The sequence below is a fragment of the Pseudophryne corroboree genome, chromosome 1 (assembly GCF_028390025.1).
Source record: "Pseudophryne corroboree isolate aPseCor3 chromosome 1, aPseCor3.hap2, whole genome shotgun sequence".
Taxonomy (NCBI): domain Eukaryota; kingdom Metazoa; phylum Chordata; class Amphibia; order Anura; family Myobatrachidae; genus Pseudophryne; species Pseudophryne corroboree.
The window spans coordinates 887,969,509-887,988,271 of record NC_086444.1 but is presented as its reverse complement, the minus strand read 5'-3'; the positions used below and the strand labels follow the sequence as shown (position 1 = coordinate 887,988,271).

The 18,763-nt window shown below is 46.3% G+C and overlaps 1 protein-coding gene across 6 annotated transcripts in view; it reads left to right on the top strand.

Moving 5' to 3' along the window:
- Positions 1-18,763, top strand: part of ZGRF1 (zinc finger GRF-type containing 1) — a 363,865-nt gene that overhangs the window by 246,898 nt on the left and 98,204 nt on the right. For all 6 annotated transcript variants that reach the window (XM_063920146.1, XM_063920145.1, XM_063920142.1 and 3 more), the window contains exon 12: positions 4,883-5,021. In XM_063920146.1, coding sequence (XP_063776216.1) covers positions 4,883-5,021 — 139 coding nt within the window. The remainder of the gene's footprint in view (positions 1-4,882; positions 5,022-18,763) is intronic.

Genomic DNA, 18,763 nt, shown 5'->3' with positions numbered 1-18,763 from the left:
GATGCTATATGAATTAGGCTCAGAACCTTAGTGGTATTGTCTTTGGCCTCGCGGTTCGGGACAAAACCCACCTGATCGTTATGGATCAGGAAGGGTAGGAGTGCATTTAGTCTATTCGCCATTAATTTTGCAAACAGCTTGGCATCGACATTCAGAAGAGATATGGGCCTATAGCTGGAGCACACCGAGGGGTCCTTGCCGGGCTTAGGCAGAAAAGAAATGTGGGCCTCCAGGGATTGGCTTGAGAAATGGGTATCAGCGGAGATGGAGTTAAAGGCCTGGAGAAGGTAGGGGGAGAGGAGGTCTTTGAATTGTTTGTAGTATGTGAGTGTGAAGCCATCCGGCCCTGGGCTCTTACCAGAAGGTGACGAGGCCAGGGCATTCTCCAACTCTAGCTGGGTAAAGGGTTGTTCCAGTGCCTCTCTATCTGCAGGAGTTAGGACAGGATAGGACACCTTTTCCAAGTATGCTTTCGCCTGTTGGAAGTTATAAGGAGTGGCAGTATCGTCGGTTTGGTTCTCTAGGTTATAGAGGAGGGAATAATATTGTTTAAAGCATGCAGCAATTTCAGGGGTCTTAAATCGGGGGATTCCTCCGTTGTCTTTTATGTTGTTAATGTACAGAGAGGAGCGATGGGCTCTAAGAGCCTGGGCCAGGAGGCGGCCAGGTTTGTTGCCCCACTGGTAGTATTTATAGTTGCATTTGCGAACAGAGAGTTGGATACTATCTGTGAGGGTTTTTTTCAATTGGGCACGGGTGTCAATTAGTTCTAGATAATCGGTTTCTGAAAGGGACATTTTGTGTGAGGACTCGAGGTGGTGAAGTCGTTCTAGTAATTTAGTGATTAGTGCTGACCTCTGTTTCTTCATAAACATCCCCAGCTGTATAAGTTTGCCTCTTATGGTACATTTATGTGCTTCCCACAGAGTAACCTTGGAAACCTCATCGGTGTCGTTAAAGGAGAAAAATTCCGTCAGGGCCGTTTCTATTTCACCTTTGCAATATTGGTCCTGCAGTAGTAACTCATTAAGACGCCAAGTCCATTGGCCCGGGGCTGCCTGGGGGGTTGAGAGAGTCATATGTACTGGGGCGTGGTCAGACCAGGTTATCGAGCCTATGGAGGAATCTATTAGTTGAGGGAGATGTCTGTGACTCAGGAATAAGTAATCGAGACGAGAGTAAGCATTGTGCGGGGCCGAGTAAAAGGAGTAGTCTCGATCAGAGGGATGGAGGACTCTCCAGGAGTCTACCAGCTGGAGGTCGTGAAATAGTCGCCTAACCTGTCGATGTTGACGTTGGGACGTCCGGGGAGAGCCGGAGGATGAGTCCAGTGATGGATCCATTATAAAATTCAGGTCTCCCCCCACGACCACAACCCCCGAAAGTAATGGTTCCGCTAAGGCAAGGGAAGAACGGAGAAATGGGATCTGGTCCTTATTTGGGGCATAGAGTACAACAAATGTGTATGGGCACATACATATTTTACAGTTGACTATCAGAAGGCGACCTGGGATCGGTTTGTGTACTGTTATGTCTGACAGCTGGATAGTCCTAGAGAATATGATCGCCACTCCCTTGGACTTGGCGTCCGGATTGTTGTTATAAAAAGCCTGGGGGTAGCGGTAGTTAGTCAAGGGTGGGTTTTTGGCGGAAATTTTAAAATGTGATTCCTGGACTAGCGCGACGTCCACTCTGTCAGCCCATAGGGACCGCAACAGGGATGCCCTCTTCTCCGGGACATTAAGGCCTTTCGCATTGACCGATGTTACTTTAACTCTGCCAAGGGAAGTCATGGGGGGCGTAGGTCGTGGTGGGGGATTGCAGGTCTAGAATGGTCAGTGAGAAGGGGAGGTGAGGAGTTGGGAAGAGCGTGAGAGGGGTAAAACATGGGGAGAGAAAGAACAACAACATTAACATTCGAAGAACCCGCGTTAAGGTTACCAGTCCTGCTGAGGATTGGAAACCCAAGAGGCATTACTGCCAAGTGCGGGTGCGGGGCGGATAAGGGAGTCTCCGCCTAGGGCATCTTATCAATAAACAAAAGTGGAGCAAAAATCAATGAGCATACATAGTGTTAGCTATTTGTAAACTTCAAACTGTAAACCTCGTTAACATGTAAATTACGTCGAGTGACCGATTGCAATAAATCTCAGGGTCAGGGATCATAAGTTTGCAGTCAGTGACTCGAGACAAAATAGGGGGGAGGGGTTCGAGTCCCAGCTTCAGCGAGATCTCAAACGAAGATCCTTCAGTAATGGAAAATGATATCACGCTGTGTTCCAGGAAACCGTATCCCGCCATATTCATTCTATCAGGTGACGTGGGAGTCCTCATCCGGAGGGAGACCGTTGGAGCTTCTTTTCCCCTTCCTCCGCACCTCCGTCCATGGAGCCCCGGAGTGCAGGGGCTGGAAAGATGGTAGTTCTGGTGTAGGGAAGTCCCAATCACGCAGGTTAGGTTTTGGGATGCCCAATCCTGTGCAAAATTCCGGGAGATCCGAAGATGAGTTGAGGGTGTGTGTTTTCCCCGACAAGGATGCTTGGAGATTAAAAGGGAAGCCCCATCGATATTTCAATTGGCGTTTACGGAGTTCGTACGTTAGGGGCTTGAGGGCCTTTCGCTGTTGGAGAGTGTGCCAGGACAAATCTTGATATATTTGGATTGGTGAGCCGTTAAAGTCAACCCCGTCAAGTTGACGGACTTTGCGCATGATGTCATCCTTTTGGGAGAAGTAGTGCAATCTGCAGATTACATCGCGTGGTCTGTCTGCAGAGAGACCCCTTGGTTTTAGGGCTCTATGGGCTCTATCGAAAGTAATAATGTCGGCGGGGTCATTGCCTAGGATCTCGTTGAAGATTTTCGTAAAGGCATCTATTAGACCCGTCTGGGGGACGTCCTCCGGTAGACCCCGAATACGGATATTGTTTCTTCTCCCTCTGTTATCCAAATCTGTTAAACGTGTTTGGAGTGAACGGATCTCTGTGGACTGAGCTTCAATGATGGTTGTCAACGACTGTAGAAATGTGTCGGAGGAGTCCTGGTGATCTTCCAGGCTCGTCACCCGGTCTGAGATGAGAGAAATATCTTGTCTCACGGCCGCCAGCTCACGTCGCACTGTATCTTGCAGATCTTTCTTTGTGGGTAGATTTTTCATGTAGGCTAAAATATCTTGCAGATCTTTACTTCCTAGGGAGCAAGCGTGTGGTGTTTCCACACCTGAAGGAGATGGGTGTGGGATCTGCGGTGGGGAGGGGGAGTCCGCAGCAGAAGGGTTATCGATCTGGGCGGGTGGAGTGGGTTGTAGAAAGGATCTCATAGCGGATTGTGACATGTTTCCTCGGGGGGTTGACGTGTCAGCCTTTTTAGTAGGTCTTTTGTTCCTGGTCATCACTCTACCAGCGGAGGGGGATTTAAGGTTCCCTGAAGTCAGTTTAACGAGGTTGGATTTATTTACATAGCTCGCATAAGAATGCCTTCAGCAGATCAGCTCCCTGCGGTTTAGCATCTGCAATGCATTACAGTATCAGTAGCAACAGCAGCCAGATGTGGTGTATAGTTGGTATCGCCATTTACTCAGAGTTACAAGAAAACATTCAGATGTTTTCCCTTGAGTGGGTTTAAATGCACTTCTTTGGTGAATTATCTTAAAGTAGCCACCAGGGGGAGTTTTCTGTGTGAGCAAAGACTCTGGATTTACGAGGAAGCCTTTCTCAGGTGCAGTGATTAATTGAGTCCCCAGCTTCAGAGGAGGGGCTAGGCCGCAACCTGCAGGGGGATTTCAGGGCCCCCCCCCCGGCTCCGCGAACCCAGTTAATAGTACCCCTGTAGTAGTAGAATATGAGTGAGTGCTGGAGGAAAGGGAGTGTACTCCTGTGGGGATGGTGTCAGTCCCACCGGGGCTATTGCCTCGTGCAGCAGGGTGAGGCCTCCTGGAGTGGTATGACTGAAGGCTGAGGGGGGAGCTTTAGCGTCTGCGGGACGTAGGGGAAGCGGATGCCGCTATCCGTTCAGCGGGGCCGCCGGGTGGTCCGCGCAGCGGGGCGCACAATGCTGCGCTGCAGGGCCGCGGATGAGGCAGCGGGATCACGGGGGTCATGGCCGGCGGGAGCCGTCACAGCGTTCACGGCCCGAGCTCCGTGCGTGGAGCGGACTTACCCCCGGATGCAGGACCTGTCTTCTGTTCCTCAGCCGAGGCTTGGTGAGTCCGAGTGGCGTGGTGAAAGCCGCCGGGCGCCCTCGTGTAGCGGAGGTCCACTTCCGGATGGAGCGATCCGGGCTCCCTTCCAACTCTAGGCCCCGGCTTCCGCCCGGGGAGAAGGCCGCAGTCCGCAGAAGCGATTAAAAGCGCTTCCCGACTCCGCGGGACTCCCCAGGTTGTGGTTGTGGGGTAAAAGGGTCTGCTGGGTTACTTCTTAGCTGTGTGCAAGACAGGTAGAGGGGTTATATGGGCTTTGTTTGTGTGTTCACCGGAGGAGCTGAGGTGAAACACAGCCACCTTCCCTGCTAGCCAAACCACGCCCTCTGCACATGTTATATCTGCCTCCCCTGTAGTGCACATGGTTTTGCCCAACTGCTAACAAAAATCCTGCTGCGATCAACTCCGAATTACCCCCATGGTTTTGCCCATTTGCTAACAAATTTGCTGCTACAATCAGGTCTGAATTAGGCCCTGGATCAAGAACTGAAATTTGTCACAACTTAAAAGGGAACACTGTGCATTGTTTTTAATTTGTCTACAATTGATAATAAAATCATTGTCAAATTAGTATTATTTACTTTTCAACATTTTGTGTAGAACAGAGTATTTTTAAAGCAGGGTTATGTTTTATAAATGTGTCTATATAGTCTGCCTATTGAATATTTTTTTATATTATTGTTTTAGATCTGGCCATCATGTGAGCTGGGATTTCCGTGTAGACAGGTTGTACTGTCTGTATCCGTTCCTAAAAGAAAAGTGAATATCCCAGCTGTATTCAAGTCTCCAGCACATTATAAGCAAGTTTTCAGGGCATCACTTGCTGGTAGGAGTTTTTCACTTCAGTGGATTTTACAAACATCTATCCATCTATCCATCTATCTATCTATCTATCTATCTATCTATCTATCTATCTATCTATCTATCTATCTATCTATCTATCTATTTTATAGAGTAGCTGGCTATAAACCCTTATGATACAGATAATGAGTCTCCAAATGCTGTTTCGAATTAAACCTATTCTAAAAAATATTGTCAGTAACAAGTGATCAAGTGGAAATACAATGTTACAACATTACCAGAATGTCATAAACATATCATTAATGACAACCTTCTATCTAAATGCATGCTAACATTTACAAAAGATTAATCAATCAGTTTCCAAAATATCTGGAAAAGTTTCTGGTGAATATATCAGAATAATTGTATCAGGCTGTCAAACAACACAGTAGTGTTAGTACAAACTTGTGACCGATAAATTATGAATAAAATAACATTTATTGTAAGCACATAAAGGCTGCATCAGTATCTACAAACATGTATAAACAACAGCAAAAAGGATTAAATAAAATACAGTAGCTGACTGATATAAAACAAAAATTGGCAAATTTAAATTTTGCCAATTAAGACAGATATATGCTGTAACTATCTTATCAAAAGGAGCTGAAAGCTATGATACAAAAGATCACAATGCTAAAAGACCTCAATTTAATACACATAAGAAAAATGACATTACATATCAATATAATATAAAATAAAATCCAATGTCAAATAAAAGCTACAAGCCTGATAAATCTGTTTGACCCATAAAGAACTAATAGATCACCTCTGCAGTTGGTGTCTAATGGCTGTCTTGTCAGTGAGTGGCAGGTAATGGATAATTATATTTGAATTATTTAACAGTATACCAGTCTTAAACTAATAATGAAAATCACAGCTTCAAAAGCACATGATCATCACTGTTTTAGTAAATTCTCAGAGTAATCCATGTAGGCACTAATGTTAAGTTTAATAGACTTCAGTGGGGAAGGAGAGTCCCAAATATAACTATAAAATTAAAACGTATTTTAGAAGTGGCCATGCAACCACATAAGGTCAGCTGGAGATAAATTTGATCGAACTATGTAATTCCTCAACTGGTATTAGAATAGAGAAATTCTGTCTGGTCATGTGTTTGGAGCTGTGATATATGTTTCAGATCAAAGCCTCTTCTAGCAAATTTCTAGAATCTTGTCAGTAAAAAGGCAGCAGTGTGGTGAGTTATTTGCATAGGATAACATTTCATTCCTCTGTTCTTTTGACATTAAGATGATTTGTATCATAGTCTTACTTTCCGTTTTGGTAAGATAGTTACAGAAGTGTCCGCATACATCTTGCCTCAATACATCACGTAGCGGGAGATGCTTGGCGTGAGTTAGCTTGTTAGGTCCAGTGCAACGCCGTTAGTGTCAGACATTTTTTTTTTTACTGAAAATATGCCTTATTCACATCACGAAATAGGATGCATAGCAGCTTTTGCTGATTAAAATGATATGCGCAATGCCTATATTCCTTGTGTGTCTGCAGCGGTATCTGTGTATAAAATGGTTTCTAGGAAAACACTGTAATGTAGCTTCTAGGATACCACTGTAGCGCAGCATTTCGTAATCAGCATAAGTCACACGTAAAAGCGTGTATTCAATAAGTGTCGGATCCATTCCGACATGCATTTGTCGGAATGGATCCGACAAAGGCTATTCAATGGACGGCCAAATCCGACTGTCGGATTTGAGCCATATCCAACTGTCGGATTTGGCCGTACCCGGGGTCCTGTCCTGCCACTGCTTTCAGCAGCTGCCGGGTGCGCTGACAGCGGCGGCGGTGGGAGCAGACGGCGACAGACAGCGGGGGGAGGTGACGGGTGCGGGGGGAGCTGGACGGTGGCAGGGGGAGCTGACAGTGTCTGCGGCAGCGACGGTGATGTCTGCGGTGGCGGGGGTAGGTGCTGCAGGGAGAGAGGTGCGGCCAGGCAAGGTACCTCTCATCCCCGTAGCCCGCCGCACCGCTCCCCGTCTCATCACCTCAATCCCACTTGTTTTCAAGTCGGATTGAGTTTGTCGGAAAGCGGGCCAAAACCTGTTGGATTTGGCCCCATTTCCGTCAGAAGCACATGGATCAGCGTCTATTCCGCCGATTCACGTGTTTTCTGTCAAGTCGGGAATTCCTGACTTATCGGAAAAAATATGCACATTTTGAATAGGTCGGAACCCCATCCGACCGAAATCTGTCGGAAGCTGACGTCTTTCTGGCAGATTCCGACAGCTTTTGAATACACCCCAAAGACGTAAAGGGCTGTTTAATGTGCAGGGAGGCTAGATGTAAGTGGACACATCTGTACATATCTCTTAATGCCTTAATTAACAACATTTGAATGAAGATATCTCTAATAGCGTTGGTCATTTTTATTAACCTTTTTGTAAGAGCTACATCAATTCTATTTTTTACATATATAAATTGGGATTTATATTGGGGGTCATTCTGACCTGATTGCTCGCTGCAGTTTATCGCAGAGATCTGGTCATAACTGCGCACGCGCCGGCGCATGCCGGATGGCCAAAGGCCGTCGTTCCCACGCGCTCACCTCTGCCTGATTGACAGGCAGAGGCGGTCGCTGGGCGGGAGGGGACAGCACGGCGGCATTTGGCCGCCATTATGGAGGTGCAGTCCGGCCAACGCAGGCGTGGCCGGACCGTGGGGGGGCGGGCCGCAGCGGCTGCGTGACGTCACATGCAGCCGCTTCGACCAGGGGCAGCGACGATCAACTCCACAAATACAAAAGCATTGCGCTTTTGTACTTGTGGGGGGGCGGCCGGCCAGACATGCGGGGCGGACTAGCCCTGTGCTGGGCGTCCCCCCTGCATGTCTGGGAACATGATCGTAGCTGTGCTAAATTCAGCACAGCTACGATCAACTCGGAATGACCCCCATTGTTGTGCCTCATTTTTATTGGTTGCTGTACATGTAAAACAAGGAAATAATGATATAAGCAAATAACATAAATAAAAGCAAATATAATTAATGGGGAAACAAGAGATGAAAATATCATAAAGTGCAGTATTGAACAGTGGCTTGCTTCTGGCTAAAATGTTAATCATGAGATTACTTTAGGCATTATTCTGATATTTTTATAGATTTCAAGGGTGAACGCCACTCACAGTGCCGTGTCCTGCATAAGATAACGCTCCCTCCACCCACACTCGATTAATTTCTGCAGCAAATTATAAGGATAGTCAGTAATAAAGTAAGAGCTTCACAGTCACTTTTAGGGGGGGAATTCAGTTGTTACCGCCGACAGCTGTCTTTCCTGCGTGCCTGATGGAGCCATTCAATTGTTGCTCCTGTCAGGCGTGACTAGCTGCTGGCACCGGCATTTCAGCTCTCCATCCCCCGGGGGTTGGGAGCTGAAATGTGAGAAAAGTGACCAGTTTGAGCCCCCAAACAGCACATTTTGCAATTGCGCTCCTTAGTTTAGTTGCTTTATTTGGCCAAATCCGACACTAATGGGCACAACCGGCGCTATAACCAGTAACAATTGAATATTGCCCCTGCAGTCTCCTGTCACTTTAGACAGGCGATTGGGCAGTGATAACAATTGAATTCCCCCATTCATTTTTAGTAGTGTGTCATAAGTACATTTCATGAATGCATTACATGACTGCATTTCTATTAAAATACATACTGTACATGTCTACCTTCAACGCCTCCTCCTCCTGCAATTACCAAGACTACAGAATGGCTTATGTCCTTTAATCCTAAAGAGATGGTTATCATAGTGACAGGATTTGCATGGCCCTGCAAGTAGGATTAGCTAGCACCTCTTTAAAGTGGACAATTGCAGAAAACACCTAACTACAATACAGAATTGATTCCCATTTTCATGAGTCATCATGAAGGAGATATCTAATGATTATAGCCGCTTACAAAGTCATTTGTTTACTGTAAATACTGCAGTGTTTTGGTTTTATGCTCATTTGTATAGATCTTTTAGTATTGTAGTTTCATCCTGCTCTTTATTAGTATTGGTTGTTTAAAATGCAATTATTTTGTATGAGGCCAGTTACTAATAAGGCAATGCTGGAAATCAGTGATCAGCATCTGATTCACTCTGGATTTTTATAGAGCAAAAGTCAACATTGGACAGAACATTGTAGAAATCAGGCACCAATCAGTCAACTCTGTAAGTGACTCAGGTGACAGCAGTAATATAATTGGTACAGAGTCTACCTGTGGCAATTGCCCAGACCTGGGTTAAGCTTGCACACATGAAGCGATTTACCCGATGGTTAGCGTACAGGTCCGATGGTGGGGACACTGCGCATGTGCAGAATGGGGGCTGCGTCCTCGCACGCAATGCTCCCTAAGACCCAGCTTGATTTACAGGCCGCAGTAATTTGGGGTTGGGGAAGGGACGGCGACTGGGTCCATTTTTGGAAAACAATCTGTTGTTATTGTATAAAATATACACATAATCTAAGACAGTGATGGCTAACCTTGACACTCCAGCTGTTGTTGAACTATACATCCCAGCATGCCCTGCATCAATTTTAGCATGGCCAAATATCAAAACTGTAGCAAGGCATGCTGGGATATGTAGTTCAACAACAGCTGGAGTGTCAAGGTTAGCCATCACTGATCTAAGATAAGACTGCCCAAACTTGCAAACACTATAAGAAGTTTGGGGAACAATTTATATATGTCTATCTTCTACTTCTTGCCATTGTATGTTATAATTTAGTACAGATTGAGTATCCCTTATCCAAAATGTTTGGGACCGGAAGAATTTTGGATATCGGATTTTTCCGTATTTTGGAATAATTGCATACCATAATGATATCATGGTGATGGGACCTAAGTCTAAGCACAGAATGTATTTATGTTACATATACACCTTATACACACAGCCTGAAGGTCATTTTAGCCAATATTTATAATAACTGTGCATTAAACAAAGTGTGTCTACATTCACACAATTCATTTATGTTTCATATACACCTTGTACACACAGCCTGAAGGTCATGTAATACAATATTTTTAATAACTTTGTGTATTAAACAAAGTTTGTGGACATTGAGCCATCAGAAAACAAAGGTTTCACTACCTCACTCTCACTAAAAAAAAGTCCGTAATTCGGAATATTCCGTATTTCGGAATATTTGTATATGGGATACTCAACCTGTATTACTTTAAATATTGACTTGTGTTTTATAAAATCTGCCAGAAATTGCAGCGGTATTAAACCTAATAGCACCTGATATGCGAAGGTCAATACAGCATTTAGCTATTTTACTCAGATACATCTGAACGCAGTCCTTGCGCTCAGCACGCCTTCGCTATATACGTAGTGTTGTTATTATGTAGCAGTGTCTATTGTATATGTTGTCATAGGTCAATAAAATAAATTCATAAAAATATTTAATGTTTGAATATGTAATTTGAACAAATACAGGGCTATCCAATTTCTCATACGTCCTAGAGGATGCTGGGGACTCCAAAAGGACCATGGGGTATAGACGGATCCGCAGGAGCTTGGGCACGCTATAAAGACTTAAACTGGGTGTGAACTGGCTCCTCCCTCTATGCCCCTCCTCCAGACCTCAGTTAGACTTTGTGCCCAGGAGTGATGGGTCACACACTAGGGGAGCTCTACTGAGTTTCTCCAAAAGACTTTATGTTAGGTTTGTTATTTTCAGGCAGACCTGCTGGCTACAGGCTCCCTGCAGCGTGGGAGTGAGGGGAGGGGAGTGGAGCAGGACCTACTTCCTCTTAGTTTAAAGGCTCAGCGTCTCGGCTACTGGACACCATTAGCTCCAGAGGGTTCGATCACTTGGTGCGCCTAGCTGCTTGTTCCCGGAGCTGCGCCATCACACCCCCCCCGGCGCCCTGGTCACCATATATATATATATATATATATCGTTTATGTATATGTGTACAGTTTATTTGTGGGTCCCGGGCGCCCCATGCGATAACCCTGCCATTTGATAGTGGGGGCGCGCTGCGGCTTACACACGCCGATGGTCTGCTTGGGTGCAGGGCGCACGGGGGGAGCGACTTTAGTGTCTGATGGTATATAGTGTCTTTACACTATATATGGGGCCCGACCTGTTTATAGATAAGATATTGGAGCTGTAGCACGCCGAGGGGCGGGGCTTAAAAGAATATATATACAGGGGGTTACTCACTGTATATAGGTCGCCCCAGCTGAATATAGGTGTGTATGTATATATATATATATATATATATATATATATATATTGTTTGAGTGGGCTTAAGCGCACTGGGAAGGGGCGGAGCTTAGCCCTCACAGAGGAGTCAGCCCCATTTTTCTCAGGTCCCCACCAAGATTTACTGTATAGTATGAAGGAGGGGGGCACAGCGTTTTTAAAGCTATATGGGTGTCATATAGCATTATGTTTGATAATGGACGCATAATCCTTGTTGTGATACCTAAATTCAGTGTTTTCCTGTTGTTTCCCACTATCGGTTAGTCGACAAATGTCGACAGGTGTCAGGGCTTTGTCACACACTACTGGGGGATAACTGCCGGCTTCGCCGGCGCATGGCGGTACTTGATTCGGAAAATTAAGTATTAGCAGATTGGTGTTTGTGTGCTTGAAAAAGTAAACACGTGAGGGGAGGCACAGTTGTTTGTGGATGCCCTGTCGGCATCAACGGTATTTCCTGGGTAAAAAAATTAAAAGGCTGTTATTGCCTTGTACCTATATTTATAGGATATGTGGGGGGAGTGTTATTGAATTTGTATATGTATCCTTCCCTCAGACCCCTCGGGGTTCCAAGATTATTATTATTATTATTATTATTATTATTATTATTATTATTATTTTTTGCCCGCTTACTATTCCTTGATGTCGACATTTACTAAGTTTCTGTCGACCATAACGTTCCTGGTAAATCCACATCTGGGGCATGTTAGTACATGGTCATACACATTCACAACACATTACTGTCACTAGGGACCTGTCAGGTCTGGACGATCCACTTGCGTATAGGTTATATCTATATGTATATATGTAGATATATGTTTATATATGCATGGTTAGGATATGTGTGTTTTATTGTGTATTACATTATGTATATCCATGAATGCTGAAATAATGGTATTCTTCTCATGTGCTCTGTTGATTAAGCTCTAGATTGTCCGTGACGAGTTGGTTTTCAATCCTCTCAAGGAGTCCGCATATTATTCTCTTCCTGTCGCGGAGAGAACATTATGGCAGTCAACTCCTGGTCGACGCAGAGCCCGGTCGCAAAGGATCATACCCAGGAAGCGAAGTGATATTTTATTTCTATACTTTGACCTTATTTGCACTGTATGCACTTGAGGGAGTGTGGTATTCGGGTAGGCATCCGATAGAATTACCCTACACAGAGTGGGTAGGCTTGCCTATGTTGATTCTACATTATAACATTGCAGCAGGCTGCCACGTGACAGCAGGAGGTGTGACCGGGAAAATGCTGAGGATGTCTCCGAGAGATACTGGAGGGAGGTATTCAGCTGCTGGGACAGGCCCCTGTTCAGTCAATCTTGGCGGATACCACTGGTAAGTCTAACTTCGTGAGTTAGCCTCCTTCACAACGGTTGGTGACGCATTCTTTTGTGGATGCAGTCGTTTTAATCGGTTCGATACCGTTCTTTTTTCCTTTTCTGTGCTGACAGTGGAAGGTGAAAAGGTAAGAGTTCTGCAGCCTGGCTAGGTTCGCAGAAGTGAATGTCGTTTTCTGTTTCCACCACATCCACCATGGTAGCTGAGTCTGTCGGGCTGGTCCCTACTCTGGTGGGCACTCGTCTACTATTTTCAGTTGGTCCAGAAATAGACTAGGACCTGTGGGTTTTTTATAGAATCCAAAGGGGGACATTCTGAGTTACGGTTGTTTCCCCTTACTGTTTTTTTAATTGATCTTGCCGTTCCACTCTGGAAAGGGAGATTGTACGCGACACCATACAGAGGTGCGTCAGGTTCAGGACATTGTCCGGTTGTCTCTGTATAAAGGTGCAAATCGTTGTTTCTCTCTGACTGTTCTTCGACACAGGGATTGGCTGTTGCTTCCAACGACACAGTTGTCGGAGGTGGTTTTCAGAGTAGATAATGACTGAATAAGGTTCGGTGTTTTCCTGTGGAAAGAGGTCTGAGGATCCAGAGTTGGATCAGCTTTGCTGTGACACTTCATCAATGTGTTCCGTTACTAAGACAGTTGGGTGCGGCCTCAGAGGCCTTTTTTGGTGAGCAGGTCTAAAGCTAGAGTGGCTTTCAAGAGACCAGTTGGGAATGTGGTCCTGGGGTCACCTGCACATGCACAAGAATATAATCCTAATGGCCAGGACATCGCTCCTGTGGTGTCTGCTCGGTTCTCTCCTTCTAGAGGGAGGAAGGTTCGAGTTCCAGGGGTAGATCCTGGTGTCCGTGCATACAGATCTCCGAGGCTGGGGAGCAGTCCTTACAAAGGACGTGTTTCCAGGGGATAAGGGCAAGTTGGAAAACTTGTCAGAAATAAGCTTTCTTGAATTAAGGGTTAGTTTCAACGAACGTAGTCTTCGTGTTCTGCCTGTGTTCATTCTGCCAGGCGACTTGTCAACAGTGACGTAAGTAAGCCGAAGGAGCAAAGCGGCAATGGCAGAAGATGCACAGTTTTGCCATTGGGTGGAAAGTCTGGAAAACGCTATATTAGCAGTCTTCGTTGCGGAGGTGAACAACGGAGAAATAGATTTCCTCTGCTGACGCGATCTCCATCCAGGAGACATTCAGTCATCATCGAGCAGTTTTCACAGATGTGACAAGTCTTTGAGGAATGTCGCTATTGGACAGGTTGGCGTCTCGCCTCAGGGATATTGTTCCAGGTCAATGGACACTCAAGCTATAGCAGTGGACACCCTAGTGACACCGTGGGTGTTTGTTGTCGGTCTATGTGGCCTCTCAGCTTTCACTTTTTTGGAAGGTGATAAACGTTAGATGAACAAAGGTTCAGGTGATCCTCTTGGATCCGGTCTAGCCAAGGAGGGTTTGCTATCCAGTGTTTTCCTGATTTACTCATAGAAGATTCCTGCCCTCTTCCTCTACGTGAGGGACTGTTACAACGAGATCGGGCAGTGGAATGCCATATCCTAAGCCGAAAGGGGGTTCCCAGTGAAGTTGTTTCCTCAGATTCTTCAGGCTAGGAAAGAAGTAACGGCAAAGCTTTACCACCGTAGTTGGCGTACCTATGTGTCTTGGTGTGTATCCTGGAAGGCTCCTATGGAAGAATTTCGGCTAGGTCGTTCTTATCCATACTTTACAAGCCGGTGTGTATGCAAGCCTAAAGTGGAGCTCCATTTCAGTGCAGTGTGGCTTAATAAGTTTCTTTGCAAAAATTTCTCTCTTGGAAAGTGGTCATGCTATTGGCTTTGACATCCGCATGGCGGGTGTCAGAAGTGGTGGTTTTGTCTCACAAGAGCCTTATTTGATCTTTCATGTGGATAGAGAGGAATTGAGAACTCTGTTAGTAGTTCTGCCAAGAGTGGTTTCTGGGTGTCGCAGAAATCGGCCTATTTTGATGCCGGTGGTTACTTATGCATTAGCTGATTCAAACTCTCTCGATGTAGCCAGGGATTTGAATATTAGGTCGCCAATTTGGCTCAGTTTGGAGGAGCAGAGGTTCTGTTTGTCTGGTATGTTCCCAGCATGGTTTGGAAGACTGCGTTATGCAGTCTGTTACACGCTGGATCTGTAATGCGATTTGGCATGTTTGTTTTACGGCTGGATTGCCGTCACCGAAGTCGGTGGAGGCCATTTCTACTGGGAAGACGGGCTCTTCTTGGGCGGATGCCCGAGGAGTCTCGGCGGTTCAACTTGGCCGAGCGGAGTCTTGGTCGGGTTCAAACGCTTTGGCTATGTTCGACAAGTTTGATACTCTGATTGATGGGGACCTTTTGTTTGCTCAGTCGGTGCTGCAGAGTCGTCCGCACTCTCTCGCCCGTTCTGGAGCTTTGGTATAGACCCCATGGTCCTTTTGGAGTCCCCAGCATCCTCTAGGACGTATGAGAAAATAGGATTTTAGTACCTACCGGTAAATCCTTTTCTCTTAGTCCGTAGAGGATGCTGGGCACCCATCCCAGTGCGTACTGTGTCTGCAGTTATTGGTTTTGGTTACACCCTGGTGGTGGTTCTTCTCTGTCAGGCTGTTGCTACCATTCTTCATGCCATGGCATGCGGTGTCTTATTATTGGTTGTGTTGACACACAGGTTGTGTTATATATTCTCTCAGCATGTGGCTGTGTATTATTCATGCCGTTGGCTAGTATTCTATTGAATGTCACGTTCTGCGGTATGTTCGTGGTGTGAGCTGGTATGACACTCACCGTGGTTATAACAATAAATTCTTTCCTCGAAATGTCCATCTCTCCTGGGCACAGTTTTCTAACTGAGGTCTGGAGGAGGGGCATAGAGGGAGGAGCCAGTTCACACCCAGTTTAAGTCTTTATAGTGTGCCCAAGCTCCTGCGGATCCGTCTATACCCCATGGTCCTTTTGGAGTCCCCAGCATCCTCTACAGACTAAGAGAAAAGGATTTACCGGTAGGTACTAAAATCCTATTTCTCTAACGTCCTAAGTGGATGCTGGGGACTCCGTCAGGACCATGGGGTTTAGCGGCTTCGCAGGAGACAGGGCACAATAATAAAAGCTTTAGGATCAGGTGGTGTGCACTGGCTCCTCCCCCTATGACCCTCCTCCAAGCCTCAGTTAGATTTTTGTGCCCGGCCGAGAAGGGTGCAATCTAGGTGGCTCTCCTGAGCTGCTTAGAATAAAAGTTTAAGTTAGGTTTTTTATTTTCAGTGAGTCCTGCTGGCAACAGGCTCACTGCTACGAGGGACTTAGGGGAGAGAAGTAAACTCACCTGCGTGCAGGATGGATTTGCTTCTTAGGCTACTGGACACCATTAGCTCCAGAGGGAGTCGGAACACAGGTCTCACCCTGGGGTTCGTCCCGGAGCCGTGCCGCCGACCCCCCTTGCAGATGCCGAAGTTGAAGAGGTCCAGAGGTCCAGAAACAGGCGGCAGAAGACTTTCAGTCTTCATAAGGTAGCGCACAGCACTGCAGCTGTGCGCCATTGTTGTCAGCACACTTCATACCAGCGGTCACTGAGGGTGCAGGGCGCTGGGGGGGGCGCCCTGGGCAGCAATGTATTATACCTTTTTTATGGCTAAAATACATCACATATAGCCCTTGAGGCTATATGGATGTATTTAACCCCTGCCAGATCTCACAAACTCCGGGAGAAGAGCCCGCCGTTTTAGGGGGCGGGGCCTATTCTCCTCAGCACACGGCGCCATTTTCCTGCTCAGCTCTGCTGTGAGGAAGGCTCCCAGGCTCTCCCCTGCACTGCACTACAGAAACAGGGTTAAAACAGAGAGGGGGGGCACTTATTTGGCGATATGTTTACATATGTGAAAATGCTATAAGGGAAAACACTTGTATAAGGGGTTGTCCCTGTATAATTATAGCGTTTTTGGTGTGTGCTGGCAAACTCTCCCTCTGTCTCCCCAAAGGGCTAGTGGGGTCCTGTCCTCTATCAGAGCATTCCCTGTGTGTGTGCTGTGTGTCGGTACGTGTGTGTCGACATGTAGGAGGACGATGTTGGTGAGGAGGCGGAGCAAATTGCCTGTATTGGTGATGTCACTCTCTAGGGAGTCGACACCGGAATGGATGGCTTATTTAGGAATTACGTGATAATGTCAACACGATGCAAGGTCGGTTGACGACATGAGACGGCCGGCAAACAAATTAGTACCTGTCCAGGCGTCTCAGACACCGTCAGGGGCTTGTAAGAACGCCCATTTACCTCAGTTGGTCGACACAGACACGGACACTGACTTCAGTGTCGACGGTGAAGAAACAAACGTATTTTCCTTTAGGGCCACACGTTACATGTTAAGGGCAATGAAGGAGGTGTTACATATTTCTGATACTACAAGTACCACAAATAAGGGTATTATGTAGGGTGGGAATAATCTACTTGTAGTTTTTCCTGAATCAGATAAATTAAAGTGTGTGATGATACGTGGGTTTCCTCCGATAGAAAATTATTGGAGGTATACCCTTTCCCGCCAGAAGTGAGGGCGAGTTGGGAAACACACCTTAGGGTGGATAAGGCGCTCACACGCTTATAAAAACAAGTGGCGTTACCGTCTCCAGATACGGCCGCCCTCAAAGAGCCAGCTGATAGGAAGCTGAAAAATATCCTAAAAAGTATATACACACATACTGGTGTTATACTACGACCAGCAATCGCCTCAGCCTGGATGTGCAGCGCTGGGGGGGCTTGGTCGGATTTCCTGACTGAAAATATTGATACCCTTGACAGGAACAATATTTTATTGACTATAGAGCATTTTAAGGATGCATTTCTATATATGCGAGATGCGCAGAGGGATATTTGCATTCTGGCATCAAGAGTAGATGTGATGTCCATATCTGCCAGACGATGTTTATAGACACGACAGTGGTCAGGTGATGCAGATTCCAGACGGCACATGGAAGTATTGCCGTATAAAGGGGCGGTCCATCGGACCTGGTGGCCATGGCAACAGCTGGAAAATCCACTTTTGTTACCCCAAGTCGCATCTCAGCAGAAAAGGACACAGTCTTTTCAGTCTCAGTCCTTTCGTACCCATAAAGGCAGGCGGGCAAAAGGCCAGTCATATCTGCCCAGGGTTAGAGGAAAGGGAAGAAGACTGCAGCAGGCAGCCCATTCCCAGGAACAGAAGTCCTCCACAGCTTCTGCCAAGTCCGCAGCATGACGCTGGGGCCATACAAGCGGACTCAGGTGCGGTGGGGGGTCATCTCAAGAGTTTCAGCACGCAGTGGGCTCACTCGCAAGTGGACTCCTGGATCCTACACGTAGTATCCCAGGTGTACATTGGAAATTCGAGACGTCTTCCCCTCACAAGTTCCTGAAGTCTGCTTTACCAACGTCTCCCTCCGACAGGGAGGCAGTATTGGAACAAAAATTCACAGCCTGTATTCCCAGCAGGTGATAATCAAAGTACCCCTCCTACAACAAGGGAAGGGGTATTATTCCACACTATATTGTGGTACTGAAGCCAAACGGCTCGGTGAGATCTAAAAGATTTGAACAATTACATACAAGGGTTCAAATCAAGATGGAGTCACTCAGAGCAGTGATAGCGAACCAGGACGATATGGTGTCACTGGATATCAGGGACGCTTACCTACATGTCCAAATTTTGCCCTTCTCACCAAGGGTATCTCAGGTTCGTGGTACAGAACTGTCACTATCAGTTCAGAAGCTGCCGTTTGGATTGTCCACGGCACCCCGGGTCTTTACCATGGTAATGGCCGAAATGATGATTCTTCCTAAAAGAAATATGGGCGCTTTCCTGATAAGGGCAAGGTCCAGAGAACAGTTGGCGGTCGGAGTAGCACTATCTCAAGTAGTTCTACGACAGCACGAGTGGATTCTAAATATTCCAAAATCGCAGCTTTTTCCGACGACACGTCTAATGTTCCTAGGAATGATTCTGGACACAGTCCAGAAAAGGATGTTTTCTCCCGGAGAAGAAGGCCAGGGAGTTATCCGAGCTAGTCAGGAACCTCCTAAAACCAGGAAAAGTATCAGTGCATCATTGCACAAGGGTCCTGTGAAAAATGGTGGTTTCTTACAAAGCGATCCCATTCGGTAGATTTCACGCAAGAACCTTTCAGTGGAATCTGCTGGGAAAATGGTCCGGATCGCATCT